General features: G+C 34.6%; 1 protein-coding gene across 8 annotated transcripts in view; it reads right to left on the reverse strand.

The window, feature by feature from the left end:
• The window catches only part of MCTP1 (multiple C2 and transmembrane domain containing 1), a 596052-nt gene that overhangs the window by 162157 nt on the left and 418273 nt on the right, over positions 1 to 15622 (reverse strand). For all 8 annotated transcript variants that reach the window (XM_015140441.3, XM_015140440.3, XM_028850075.2 and 5 more), the window contains 5 exons: positions 6632 to 6734; positions 4794 to 4896; positions 4341 to 4442; positions 3886 to 3960; positions 1827 to 1946 (listed from right to left, as the gene is read on the reverse strand). In XM_015140441.3, coding sequence (XP_014995927.2) covers positions 1827 to 1946; positions 3886 to 3960; positions 4341 to 4442; positions 4794 to 4896; positions 6632 to 6734 — 503 coding nt within the window. The remainder of the gene's footprint in view (positions 1 to 1826; positions 1947 to 3885; positions 3961 to 4340; positions 4443 to 4793; positions 4897 to 6631; positions 6735 to 15622) is intronic.

A 15622-nucleotide genomic window follows, 5' to 3' on the forward strand; every position in this document is an offset into this window, starting at 1 on the left:
TGTCAGCAGGCCCTTTCCCACCTTTACTATGCCTGATTCCCTCTTTTTTTTTTTTTCAAGCCTCTTGCATTCAGCTTGTGTTTCATAGGACTGAATCCATCAGACACTGACTACCAGCTAAGACAAATACTATTACATTTCTTCTCCAGTGAAATTTGACCCCCTTACAGTCAAATCACTCAAGTAATATCATGTAAATGTACATAAGTTGGTCAGAATTCCAGTGCTTGAGGTGGTTTTTTTAGAATCAAAAGGAAATTGCAAAAAAAAAAAAGGCCTGCCATCTTGAATTTCATTTTACTCCAGTGACCTCCAGAAGTCAGAAGTTTATGAAGACTTACACAATACACTGTAATGCTAAAGTGTTCAAAATGAATGTTGCTGAACAAATAATACAATTATCTACATTTCTGTGCTTTCAAATTTTACAAACAGCTGTGAGGAATGATTTTGGAAGGAGTGAATCAAAAGTGGCAGCATGATCTTTACAGGAGAATTTTTTTTTTTTGCATCTGTTATATGACCCCATAGAACCTGGAAGTAATAGTCCAAAACAGACATAGAAACTCAATATCATTTTTTCTCATCAATGCCAAAGTACCTCCTGGCTAGGGAAGAATCAGAATAAAGTTTGCTTAATAGTACCACAATATATTTATTATGAGAAAGAGCTACAAAAAGAATATTGAGAGAGACAGAGAGAGAGAGTTTTTTTTTTCTAAAACTTAACGACAATGACAATCTCTTTCTTTAGGGAGACAACAACATGTCTATGGGAAGCAGGCTGCCTAACTTTCTGGTAACTTACAACACAAAAGGACATACACACTCTTTGTTCCATGTGCTCAGACATTAATGAAAGTCCCATACAAGGCCTGAGAGGAAGACAGAGCTCAAAGTACTAAACAGATGTGCATACACTCATTTGAATGGTAATACTAAAATGTTGATTTGTTACTATAATTATGGCTCTTCTTGCAAGCCCCCATAATAAAGTTGTATTCTGCTAAACTGGCAACTATAAGGAAGCATAAGGTACTCATATTCGAACAAACATGAAAATAAAATAAAGGATTTCAAAAGAACCACTCTACTTAAACTTCAAACTGAAATCCTGAATAAACCAAAATAATGTGAGAGAAGAAAATCCCAGCTAAAGCTCAGAGCAAAGTATTCTTTTGGATATTCTAGCTCTGCCAGTTGGTCTCATCAGCAGTTTTTAAATAATCAAAGTAAAAGGCCACAAGATGAACATATTAAAGGACTGTTTGGATCTATCGAATTCTCACTAGTGACTTTTTAAAAGCTAGAAATCTCAGAAATAATAAAACATCTCTTAAATAGGTCACATCCACTTCCAATTGAATCGCATGTTAAAGCATTACCAAGTAGCACTGGCAGCATTCTACTACCAATGATTTTCATATCTTGAAAAAAAATAACTACAGAACAAATAAAATCAAATTGAGAATGGTCGAGATTATTACTATTATTATTTTTCACATGGAGGACTTTCCTTGGCTGTCCTATTGGGGTTTGGAATTATGCAATATGTAAAATTTTACTTTTTAACTGTCACAGAGAAAATGATACATTGGCTGAGATGTCTTGCGTTCCGGAAATCTGAGGGGGGAAAATGTATTCTTAGACTCAGACCTTGTACAATCCATCAGGTTCCTGCCCACGGCAAATCTGTCCAGTCAAGTCTTAAAATAGGAGTTTTAAAATGGCCACATCAACATAACTGTTACTATAGCCACAGAAACATGCAGCTCTGATTACTGAATTTAATGAATAACAATGTAAGTAATACAGTATGATCATACCACAAAAGCAGCGAGACTCCTTGGGGGTGAATCCCAATCAAAGCAACTATTAACGTAGTATGCAGCATTTACCAGCACCATGACACAACGTTTCATTCTGATAAAGTTTCTTAGTAGCAGCTGTAAGGAAAATGAAAATATTATTATAATTTGCAAGACTAAAAACCATCAGATATACTGCAAAATTCTTCAAGCTTATTGTGACTTAAAAAGGATTCAGAAAGTTAATAAAGTTACAAGAACATACCAAACAATTTGGCTCGCAAGTTGAAGAATTTATTTCTGAGAAAGTGAAAAGAACTGCTTTCTTAACTAAATACATTTTTTAAAATAATGTTAACATGTAGGTTGGACTACCTTTGCTCACAAGAAAATAAAATTCTAACAGACTAAAATTTCTTTTTGCTACTTACATACTATGCACCTTTATTAATTTTAAACTCTTAAATCTTATTGTAGTTTTAAGATTCATCAAATGGTTTAATTTTAAGATATTTCAAAGTGAAGTTGGAATGTTTTTATTTAGGGTCTTATAGAAAAACCTATCCAGAATTGCTTTCTTATAGACAATAAAATGTTTTCACCATTTTAGTAGCACTCCTCCCATTCTTACTATCATATTATCTATCTATCTATCTATCTATATCTGTAACTCTCCCACAAAAAATTTAACCTATATTTTCTCATAATTTTGCAAGTAGGGAAAAATGTATGGTAACCAAGTGCTTTATAAAATTTCTTATTAAAACAAAAATATGAAAATTGATATAATTAGAAATTAAAATTTAAAATTAAGGCATGACTACAACTGTAAAAAAGAATAGCCCATGTAGAATTTGATGGTTCAAAAAATTACCACAGCTATATTAATAGTTAGAATAATTATATGTCTGCAAATTAACATTTTGCTACTTCCCAATATACTTCAACACTGATCTAATATTTTAAAGAAGTAGCTATGTAAAGTTTACTGAGGTCATATACAAAAATTGTGTAAATATAGATACATGTATGTGCATGCCAGTTTTAACAAGTTGCTAAAATTGAAATTCCTTGCTGGCAAAGTAGGGTCTATCTATTAGTTTTCCTTCTTTGCCCCTATCACCTTACATTAAGAACTACTTTTATTACTTTTATGTATAATTGTGGTAAAATGTTATTTACATTTCTACTTAGACATTGCATTTGTAACTCACATACTTCCTTTAAACAACCAAATACTCCATTGTTTTGCTGAATTTATTAGATTAAAAGTAAAAATATTTATGCTTCTAATATTACAAAAATTATTAAATATTTCAAGGCACAAATATGTTCAGCAAACTTTTTAGCTGTAACAAATACATTTTAGTTTAGCTCCTTGAATCAGATGTAAACGTTTTTAAAAGGGGTGGTTTAGCACTTTTTAAAAACTTGATATTAAGTCTAATTTAAAATTATAAGCAATAGATATCAAGCTCAATTTAAATTCCCCTCATGATAGAAAAATCAGATTTCCTGATTCTGACTTTCTTAGCTAAAAACAATAAAAGTTTACTTCTGAAAGATCATAGTTAAAATCTAATTAGTAGGAAGGTTTCCCTTAGAAGATGGAGGCTCCTCGCATCTGGATTAGAGGGAAGAGCTTATGCTGGGCTCGCTTTACACACACCTGCATCATACCTGTGGGTGGTCTGGACATATATTTGAACCTCAGCTTTTGGTGTTCTCATTTACACATTCCATGGCAATCAAATTGCATTTTATGTTCAAAATGATCATTCTTTTGCTAACGCATGAATACATATCCATTAAATGCATCACCTACAGTATCCCCTTTCCTTTATGACCACCCCCATCCAATTTATTAGTTTGGTATTGTCCTTGTTTGATCTTTTAAAGAAAGGAAGGAAGAAAGAATCAGAAAGAATGAAAAAAAAAGTGCCATTTTCAATAAGTAGATGATCAAAAATTCCAGTCTTCCCCCCTCCATACCTTTAAAGTTTATTTGAATTTACTTAGATGTTTTACAGATATAATCAGGTCTTCCCAGAGGGATTAATCTTTTCTTGCTTTTTACCTGTTTAGAGAGTCTGTTTTCCTCTTCAATGTACTTCTGTTCTTTGGGTATTAATGTTCGTAAGCTGGCTTTCACCTATACATCAACATATGTGTCTGTTATGGATTAATATATTACAAATGTTTACAAGTTTTTCACGCAGTTCAATTTGCAATAATTTCTAAAGTTTCAAAGTCCTGGCTGCTGTGCTCATAAAATATAAATGTATACAGTTGCACATGCATGCGCTTCCCTTTCTTATGCCGGCAGACAGCGGCCAGAACACAACCGCAGCAGCATTCGCCAACTATAACAGAAAGTGTGGGTGTGCCAGGCAGTGGCAGAAGCGTATTCTCCAGGATACATCAAGGTTTAGAGAAAATGAGGAATGACAGAAATTCTCTACAAATCAGGAACAAAAGCTTTCATGAAACTGAACTCTTTAGCAGTACAAAAAAGCCAAAGTTAAGACTTACAGCATTAAAAATCACATCTATTTCAAGATAGATGACCCCCTTTGTTGGCCCTGTCAGCTGCTTGTTTTTCAAGACGTAGGCTTTCTGTTCACCATTTTGAATCTGCGGGAAAAGGACATGACAGCCGTCTGTCTCGCGGTCTCCACTGAATACACTCCCTCAGTGACCTTTGACCCCCAGCTGCTGAAACTGACAGAGAACCCAAAACAACTGTGGCAATTCTGACAAGTACCTGTTCATTACCAGGATCAAGTCTGTCAGGAAAAATTAACTATCATGGGATTCAACATGGCCGTGAATTGAGTATGTTAAAATTTTTAGTGTTCTTATTACAGACCTTGGTTGAGAAATGACAGACACAGAGCTGAGAGTTTTCTTTTCTTTCTTTCTTTTTTTTTTTTTTTCCGTGAGCAAAAGCAACACAGAACAGTGTGTCAGGTGAATAAAACTTACAGACAGCAATGGTATAGCAACTTTGCCCAGAAAGTCAGCACTTCGATCCCGATCTTCATCATAAACTGTCACTTCAAGAACTGAATGGATATCTTTAATGTTGCTGCATAATAAATATATGTAAGAAAAAAAGATTTCATCAGTGGGAGCAAGAACAAGAATAGTTTTGAAAATATAGATAGCTCCAGCTGATTTTATGTGTGTTTGTAAGCATGCTATTTGCATACAGACATACACAAGGTAGCTTGGTATCTGACAGAATTTCCCATAATGCACCTAAGTCAACTACAGTGATGGTTCTATTATCTGTAACTTTAAACACCATTGTAATTTCAAGTTATCATTTCTTAATGAAATATAATTTCCCATCTGAATGGGCACTGGGCACAGAATAAGTTATTTAAAAAATCAAGAAGTAGCACTGGTAGTTTTTAGACTTTTCCTTCTTCTAATTATCACAATTCATACCTTCCCATTAACCCTACATAAAACACCACCAGGTTTGATATCAGCAAGAGTTACAGTATATTTTATGTAATTATTCTTTTTTATAATAATAGGACATCTCCTATTATTTATTTGTTTATAGCCCTCACCAAATCATTAACTTAGTTTCTGTTAGATTTATAGTAAAAAGTAAGAAGCACAGAAAACAGAATGGAAAAAATGTAACATATAGTTATTGTACCACCCTGGAATTTAGAAATTAAGCAGTGTTCCATTATATTCCAAAGACAACATATGTTAATAAACGACTGCGTGAGCTCTTCATATTTTTGTTTCTGGAAAATAAGTGCAAATTGTTGACAGCATTTATTCTTTGATCAAACTGTTTACCAAGAAAACATAAATTAAGAGAAAACAATAAAGTGCATATATTCATTACTGAAAAATTGCAACCATATGTGAGGAGAGGCTTTATCAGGGCACAATCAATTAATGGCTTTGATAATAATCAAACCTATTCATTCAATTATGCATTCTGGAGAAAAACACTCTCCGCAGTCTTCTTAGGAGTACAAGTCTCCTGACCAGGCTTTTATCTCTTGTAAAAATGTGGAATTCCTTAAAAATAAATTGGTCAGACAGTTAAAGCTTATTGGTTACTGGCTCTTAAGCAGAGACATAATAAATTGATGAAGAATTTCACAGTTTTTCATATACAAAAAAATAGAATTATGTTAGAAAACTTTAAAGAAGTACTTCTGTTTGGAGAATTTTCCTTTGTTCAGAGTTCATTTCAAAAGCTCTGTTTAAAAAACCGAACTTAGGAGTTACTATAAGTGTAGCATTGGCAGCTTTTACAGTGTATGACTGAAAAGGTTTACAAACTTCCTAAAACAAAAGGAAAATTAACTCAAAGGATATTTTGGTATCTAGGACAATACTTAATATTCTCATTGTGCTAAAATGAAAAGAACCAAAACTAAAGCATCTGCCGAATTCAAGACTGGATTGTTTGCTGATTTCAGCAAAGGAACAAATAGAGCTTTGTCTTCCTTGGTGTCAATGCAATTGGGAAGAAATTCAATAGAAAGTATAAAAGGAAGAAGCGGTATGGTGATTCAGTTAATGGAAGCAAAATCCTTAGCCAAATCATACAAAAAGCACAGTTTTAAAAAATGTCTATGAAAACAAAGAAAAATGCCATACCCTTTCCCCCAGGTTTCACTTTCAGGAAGGTAGGAGGAAAATTCATTGTTGTTAGCAAAGGCAGGCCAGATGCATTGAGTTGTGAATCAGTTAAGAATAAACACACACATTTTTTTTTAAACCCTCAAAAATAAATCAAATTTAACACAATTTTGGAATCAGAGCCCAAAGAAATGCCTACTTACAATGTGAAGACTTTGTTCCACTCAGGATTGAGATTTTTGTAGACAGTATGTGTTAGCAGTCTATCATTGTTCAGTTCTACCACACAAAATGGGTCGCTTTTTCCTACAAGAGATTTTTGGTAAATATTTTTAGTGTAGGTAGCACCCACAGTTCACAGTGTCAAGATCACAGCATATCTCTTTTGCAAAAAGTTTTATAGTAAACAAAAAAGTGAAGTACAATTTTAAAAATTAAAAAAAGAAACCACCATCAAAATAGAGTTAGATGTAACTGGTTGATGTTAGCAATTGTTATGATTCATAGCAATTTAGAGCCTGAAAAAAGTAAAAGAGACAAAATTATATAGCTGGCACTTCAATTTGCAATTTTTAAAAGCAAAAATAATTCTATAACTGGCAATTATGATGGAGAATGTGATGCATGTCCATCCCTAAATCAGTTTTTATAGAAATCTGTAAAAGCCATTTGAAAATTTCAGCCCCTTTACTCTAAGGCATATATTTTTTCAACTCATCTGATTCACTATTAACAGGAATTTCTAATCAAGTTTATTTTGGAAAAACTACTATATTGCAAAATTATAATATTTTAATTGAACTAAGATTGAGTTACTTTCTTCTGAGATATCTATGACATCACAAGAAGGTAAATTAGACCCTCTGAGGCAGAAAAAAAATCTACCATTTGAAACTAACCATCAACAATCAATATGCATGTTAAAGAGCAGTATTTTTTTTTTCTGTTCACTGAAAATAAAGGATTTGGAAGTTATCATCTGTTTATAACAACTCCGTCCTGCCATACTCAAATCTCATCCTTTCGGCAATTATATTTTGCAAAGTTCTCAATATTTTTGTAATGTTATGCCCTGTATTATAAGAACCCATAAAGTCAGAGGCTCTATGGGGGAAGCATTAATGATATTAGTGCAGCATGTAATTTGTTTGATACCTTATACAAATGACAATGAAATCAATATTTAGACAAAGCTGTCCAGAGGTCATATCTTTTAAACTACAATATTGATTTAGACTACATAAGAGGTTAATGTGCATATTATTAACTTTAATGATAAAGAATAATTGTTTTAAATGCATTGTGAATTATAGTCACAGTAGTTTACACTTCTGCAAAAGCTTAAATATCATTGAAGATTTTCAATTAAATTTTAATGGGAAGGAATTCATTAGCTATCAGTGACAGATAAGCTATGTATTCCCATACAGCAGTGTATTTACTTTCCATATTGCAATTCTTAAAATGAGCTGTACAAACTTTGACTCACCTTTAATTTATTAACTTTATATTAAAAAAGAGATTTAATATGTGTGTGTTAGTTCAGTGGCCTCATATATCCCAGGATAATTGCATAATTTAACATCATGGTAGTCTTCTCAATTTTGGGTCTTGGGAATAATTTTAAATAAAGAATAGAGAACTGGAAGTCTTAAAGGTCTGGTGAAAATGGCACTTCTGGCTAGGGATCTGTATTATCTTTTTTCCTCCAATCGTCTTTATCCTCTTGCCTACAAGTTACCACCCTCACTTTCAACTCACACACTCCATGGAAGATAGTGATCAGAAAAGAATATTTTGTTTCTTAAAACACACTGCAATAGGTTTTATCTGGCACATCAACAACTTTATTTTCTCCCATAGAATTCAGATATAAGCATAAACAGGCAGATTCAAACAGTTTTCCAAATACAGTTAAATGTAAGATACTAGGCAACACCTTTCAAAATAACCATGCCACATCTTAGGTAGTTAGTAGGTCACACGCATAGGAAAAGCTGGGTAATGTTTTGACTGTCGGTTCAATCAACTAACAAATATTTATTACTTACCATGTAGCAGGCAGTGTTCTATTTGTTGGGGAAACAGCAGTGAATTAAACAATTTTTAAAAAATCCCTGGCTTCATGGAGTTTACATTGAAGAAGAAGACAGACAATAAATACATTTTATAGTATCTTAGAAGGTGATAAACACTATGGGGAAAAATAAAGATGGGAAAGGTAATAGGGAGTGTTGGTATGTATGTGCAATTTTTAAAAGGGCTGCAGAGAAAGTCGTGCTAAGACAGTGACATGCAGGCAAAGAAATGAAGGAGGTGAGCCTTGGGTGACCCAGAGGAACCGACTGGAAAAACCAGAGAAGTGGCTGGGCCAGGCATTTCCAGGAATATACAGGAAGCCAGTGTGGCTGGGGGAATGTTTTGGGGAGATCAGGCAGGCAGGGGGTTGGAAGGGCGGTAGTAGGTGACACAGAGACGTCTGGAGAGAGTGGCAGTGGCAGGTCTCTGAAAAAACCTGGCTTTAACTCTCTTTAAGTGGGGAGGTTTTGAGGGGTTTGATAAGAGCAGTGACATGCTCTGATAGCTGCTGTTTGGAAAATAAGGTAGAGAAAGGACAATGGAGGGGTAGGAAGAAGAGTTAGGAGGCAATTGCAATAATCTAGGTGGTGGAACGCGGTTAGATTCTGGATATATTTTGAAGGGAGAATCAACAGGATTTGCAGATGTCAATATTTAATCATCTAATATACCCTAATATTATTATTTGATGGTGAAAAACAATTCATTGAGCTTAGCCAAGCCAGTTCTTCCCACCCCCGCCCCCACCCCGCCCAAGGAGAATAAGCATTCAATAAGGTGCTCAGACTAGATATTTCTAGAATCTGACAAACAGGCTAAGTTTAGGTTAAGGAGAGAGCAGGCAATTTTATCTTTACTTTCTATTCTTTTCCTTTTAAAAAGGTATCTTTTTACAGTTATCAGTAATGGATGCCAACATCAGGTCTTTCCACACTATGTTATGTTTGACTTATTTAGGAAGTATCCTTCTGTCACTGCATGATTCAAGGGCAATTAAAAATTAACAGCAATTTCAACCAAAATAATAGTAAATGTACAACATCAAATTCTGTAAACTTACCACTAAAAAGCACGGACTACAGTTGTATTTTTAAAAAGTGACTACATATAGTTAGTATGCTTATCTAGTTTGCTAAATAATCCTTTAAATGACTGCTTTTTCAGACCTAAATTTTACAGCCTTGATTATCTGCCACTTAAACAAACAAAACCAATCAGAGAAATACTAGTGATGGAACTAACCATTAATTATCTCCTTAATTATTCCTTCCTTTCATCCTTTTATCATTCCATTTAGGCCCTCTGATAGGCTGCTCTGCTTGCTGAGAGTACCTGGGTTGTGGGGTTGACTCTAGGATGAAGTTGATGTCTCTAAAGTGCACTATATTCTGCAAAGTTCCAGACAGTGATACCAAGCAGCCCTCTGTAATGTTTTCATTCAATACCGTGTGGCTAGAAGGGCAAAGAATGAAGGCAGCATCCAAAGTTGAAGAATATTTTGTTTCTGATAATTTCTGAGAGCCTAAATATATGAGAACACAGATTATATAATCTATTGTCTCCCTCTGACTCATTTTTGTCACAAGACTAAAGCAGACCTGTGGGTATCAACTGGCTTTTCTTGAAGCCCCATTATTTTGGCTAAAAAGAGTCAATCCCTCTCCTTAGCAATGCTAGAAACTGGAGAATTTGGTTCAGATAGAAAATAGAAATGGTGACAGTGCTGGTTGAGGGCAGGGGCTGTGGGATTGATTGCTTTAATCGCCATGAAAGCTAGGAAGGAAATCAGCGTTCCTTGAGGACATGGCAATTTTCCATGTTGACAATTTTCTAGAGAGAAATAGGAATGCTTTTTGAAGCATTCATTACTTATTGAGTGGTTGCTCTGCTCACCCCAGAATTATAAGTATGATTAAGACATAGTCCAGCTCTCAAGGCATGCACAGTTTAGAGGACACGATAGACATGTAAATACACAATTATGATGCAGAGTTGTAAGGGCCGTAATAAAGGTAAGTGAAGGGTGCAACAGGAGCAATAAGAAGGAGGCATGCCATTCTATAACTCTAGAACATAAAGAGGGAAAGGAAGCAAAGAGTTTTCCAGCGGCTATGACTCTGGTGATCTATGGTGATTGTACAGCTCTATCACAGTGCTTTTAAAAGCGAAGGACAATGACATAAAAAGTAGGCTGACATTTTATGAGGAGGAATTTTTCGCTTAAATGTATTTGTATATTCCTTTAATAGTCTCTATAATACAAAAACCTAGATATGTGTTACCTAACTACTATAACTAGATACATAAAAATATTACATTAAGACTCATACTTTTATCCATAATCTAGTTAAATACTAAGGGCTATTTTTTCCTATGGGTCTTTATTTTTAAAAAAAAATCTCCCAGGAGAATTAACATTTGAGAGACTCTTTTACCCTAACTCATAAAACAGAATCTGTAACAGAATTTAAAGCATATATTCTATTGTCCCAATCCTTTTTCAGGGGTGAAAAGCCATTCCTACAACAATAAAACAAACATCAGAATTGTCTCCAATGGGCGTCTTTTCTGGCAATCTTCAAAACGGCACCAAGGATTAAATGGGGTGCACTGACTGGCTAATTCTCTCTCACTCTTAGTCCTTGCTCTTTGAGGTCACAACACTGACATATTGATAAAGAATGTGGGAAAGTCTGTACCGCCCCTGCTCACTTGCTACCTGTTTTGTGGGCAAGTGGATGACTTCAGTTTGTGCAAACTACTGGTTTGAGCATTAAAGTGACTCAAAAGATACTGAATGATATTCTTGCTCCCGCAATAGAGAGTTAATCCTGATCCATCAGTGGTGGGCTTTGTCCAGGGTCATTTTGCTGCTGACAAGGAGCACAGTTTGCTGGATGTGATGTGTTATAAAAATGTGTGTGTATGAGGACCCAGTGACCACCTCTTTGTTGCCATGTCTGAAAACACAGAAGGCTTTCAATAGCATGGAAAGCAATTCAGACCCATGGGGGCCTTTTATTTTGCACCTACCTCGCACAAATTAAGTTCTTTCACTTAATTTTCTCAGTTGCCACAGTTTGAAATGACTATATTTTCATCTTTTAAAAAATATAATCAAGGTTGCCATCTATCCCTTATAGAAACTGGAATTTCAATCATAACATATAATAATGTTATAGTTGAGGGAATTCCATAGGGTCCATCAGAACAGAAAGCAGCATATGTTGAAGACATCTTCCATCCTCCTTTTATCACCGGAGATGGGGCTTTGACCTCATCCTTTTCCATCAACTGACCGAAACATATTTTAAACATCTGATTGGTAGAATTACATTAACTCACACTCTTAACTAGGTCCCCACTGGGTCTGATTCTGGGACTGAATAATAATAATAAGCCTTCTCTTTTCTCACTGAGTCATGGAGCAGATTTCATTATGGCAAGAAAATTGACACCCTAGAGTTGTGGCTTTCAACCTACTAGATCTAATACTTTTTTTTCATATTGAAGATTTTGTAATGTCCTCTTTACTATCCTGGAATAAAACTGACTGACACACAATTTCAAATTTTAATATAATACCAGAACTGTATTATAAAGGAGGACTAAATAGAAAGTTGTTTGCAATAAAAGCATACCTTGATTTATTCAACAAATATTTATTGAGTGCCTATTATGTGCCAGGCCATACAAACAGAAAAGGGAAATGTGTCCACTGTCTTCGAATTTACTTACAGTGGGACTGGGGGAGAAAGAGAATAAATACCAAACAAAGTTACTAGATATATTGTATATTAGAGAGTGATATGTGTTAATAAAAAAACAAAACAAAACAAAACAAAAACAGAAAAAAATAGAGTAGGAAAAGGGGTTTGGAGAGGGTAGAGGAGGGGCACTGCTGATAGATTTAATTGGGGTGGTCTGAATCGGCCTCATTAAGAAGGTGAGGTCTGAGCAAAGAACTGAAGCGGGTAAAGGAGTAGCCAAGTAGAAAAGTGGACAAAAGTAGAGAAACACTTCTGGAGAAAAGTGATCCAGGTAGAGAAAGAGCTAGACCAAAAGCCTGGTGTGCTTGAGGCCTCTGATACTGGGGCAGGATGTGCAACGGGAAGGTGAGTAGAAGATGTCAGAAAAGTAATGGGGAATAAGGTAATTAAGTGCCTTGGACACCATCTTAAGGTCTTTGGTGTATACTGTGTGAAATGGCAGCCATTTGCAAGGCTTGAATCAATAATACTATGTATTTCAGGATGCAATCTAGGCTTAGACAATCATGAAACAGATTTTAAACGTATAGCATTATCTATATTTAAATGCAGGATTAAATTTTCATTATGTAAATTTACATCATGTAGGATATGTAGCATCCCCAACCCCAGTTACCAAACACCAGTATGCTCCCCAGTCATTATGGCAACTAAAATTCCCTCAAAAATCTTCAAAACACCCATTGGGGCAATACTACCCTCCTCCTAATTGATAATCATTGTCTAACAGCAATAATTCTTAAACATTTTGATCTTAGGAACTCTTAAAAATTATTAAGGATCTCAGAGAGTTTTTATGTGGGCTATATCTATCAAAATTTACCATGTTAGGAATGAGAACATTAAAAATATTTATTAATTCACTAGAAATAATAAATCCATGACCTGTTAACATTGGAATAATCAAAGATTATGTAGCCCTTGGAAAACTCCATTGTATACTCATGAAAGAATGAGAATAAAAAAGGCAAATAATATCTTAGTATTATTATGAAGATAGTTTTGGCTTCAGAGATCTCTGAACGGGTCTTGAGGATCCCCAGATGTTCCTGAACCACACCTTGAGACCCGAAGGTAATGGAAATAGATAAAGCTCAATGTAAATATAAATTTAATTCCTCTGGGATCTAGAACTATCTGAAAAATAATATTTACAGAATTGTGTGTAACTGGATGCATTTTTGAGTCTTGGAATTGAACCATATTGATAAATGTTGGGAAGCTCAAAATTAATGACAGAAGAATAAGAAGTGAAAGGAGACAGATGAGAAACTGGAAAACAAAGAGGAAGGAGACTATGGGATCTATAAAATGAGAAGAGGCCGTGAGAAAATTATGCCTAAGTTTTTAACAGTTTAGATAAATTATGGTAAAAACATTTAAATACTTCATTTTCAATTCATATTTAATATAGAAACTATATGCAAGTGATTCGTTACAAGCTTAGAAACACAAAAGTTGTTTGGTCTAAAATGAGCATAAAAATACATTAGAAGCTCCTTTGTTTTTGCAAGGCTTGTTAGACACTTTAGGACTTATAGTAAATATATACTCAGACCTCCCGGCAGAAAAGCATGAGGTTTCAGATAAGCTTTCCTATAAGTAAATTAATTAGCTGGTGAGATCTTTTGCAGTGAAATAAACTTTTTTATGCTTAAAAAAATTAAGTACTCTATTAGGTGATTAAACATTTTAAATATATTTTTTAAAACTAAAGACAATAACTGAAAATTGTCATCTGTTAAGTCTTTGCCTTTAGAATAATGTCTTTGTCTCTTTATTTCTCTTTTACAAAATAGCTCATCCAGGAATATGTTATTTATCTTGGTACCTACTACAATATCTTAGAATCTGAAGGCTTGAAAATAAATCTTAAGAGGTCAAGTTCAAAACCTCATCCAGGGCTTGCATTATCTCTGCAACCAGGTGGTCCTTCAGGCTCTGCTTCGAAAGTTCTAGTAATGTGGAAATCATTACCTCTACAAGAATCTCTGGATCTATTTTTTGTTGGCAATTGTAACTTGTGGAAAATGTTTCTTCATATCGTGTATAAAATTATGTCTCTGTAGCTTTTTATCTATTCTATAATTTGCCTTCTGTAGTAATTAGAAAATCTTAATGAAATGATAGGCGTGAAGGGAGAGTACAGCATCTATCATGTAGAGAATATGTGATCAATGTTCGTTACCTGCCATCCTCTGCTGGACACTGTGGATGGCTTGCTGAGCATCCATTCTAACTACCTGCTAGTGTCTCTTCCTGATCTATAGAGGACATTAGGCCTAAAGTGACATTTCTAGATTCCCTTGCAGCTAGAGATGTAGATGTGATTTAGGTTGCATGAATCAGATGTTCTTGCCTAAGACTTGATATTAGAATTCAATTAAGTGAGAGCACAAGGAGTCAATTTTACTTCTGCAAACTGCAAGCAGGGGTCATGTATCAGTCGTCACAATGTCTTCCCAACTTGTTAATGTCAACAACTCCTTGGTTCTGCCATGTGGCTTTAGTACTAACCTCTAGAGACTGAATTTAGAGTCTCCTTTCTTAGGCCCTTCCTGTCCCGCAAAGATTCTGTGATTTATTTAATACTTTATTATAAATACCCTTCTGATTAAATTTTCTAGAAGGAAGTTGGCTCTTTGGACCTAAACCTTGGCCATTTACCCCCCTTGCTAGCTCTTATCTACACTATCCTCATGACAGGCCTTTGGATAATTGATAAAAGAAATCATATGCCCTCAAGTTCTTCTTTCCTCCAATACAAATATGTTGGTGGCTTTTGTGGAAAGATCTAGATCAGTATGCCTGCCCTGCCATTTACAAGCTGGTGTGCGTGTGTGTGTTGATCATCGAAGAGTTACCTAGCCTCTCCGTTACTCTTCAGTTTTCCAGCTTATAAAGTGGGAATAACAATAGTCCCTACTAAGGGTATTGTGAGATTAGTTATATGTGATCAGGGCTCCATAAATGTTAGTTGTTATTATTATTGTTATTATTATCATTCCAGCACTATTCTCAATTGACTTGATTTTAAAACAGCAGATATACCAGTTGAAAATATATTCTGGTTAGTCAATGTCCTTCTTTAAAGAGTATTCACAAACTGGATTAATACCCCAGCATATCTGATGAGTCCCCAGTAGAATATCACTCTCAACATTTCACCTTTATTCAACGTAAGAGAATTGATGTATGTATAATTTACTCTCATGGAGTTTAAACTCAAATCCTAAAGTCTTTTCTTTATTTTCTATGGTTAAAGCAAGATATCACAGTTTAATACCCAGGAAAGACTTTGGATTTACACTTTTTAATGTTCATCTTATTGAATTAAGCCTATTT

This window comes from Macaca mulatta, chromosome 6, assembly GCF_049350105.2.
Source record: "Macaca mulatta isolate MMU2019108-1 chromosome 6, T2T-MMU8v2.0, whole genome shotgun sequence".
Classification (NCBI taxonomy): domain Eukaryota; kingdom Metazoa; phylum Chordata; class Mammalia; order Primates; family Cercopithecidae; genus Macaca; species Macaca mulatta.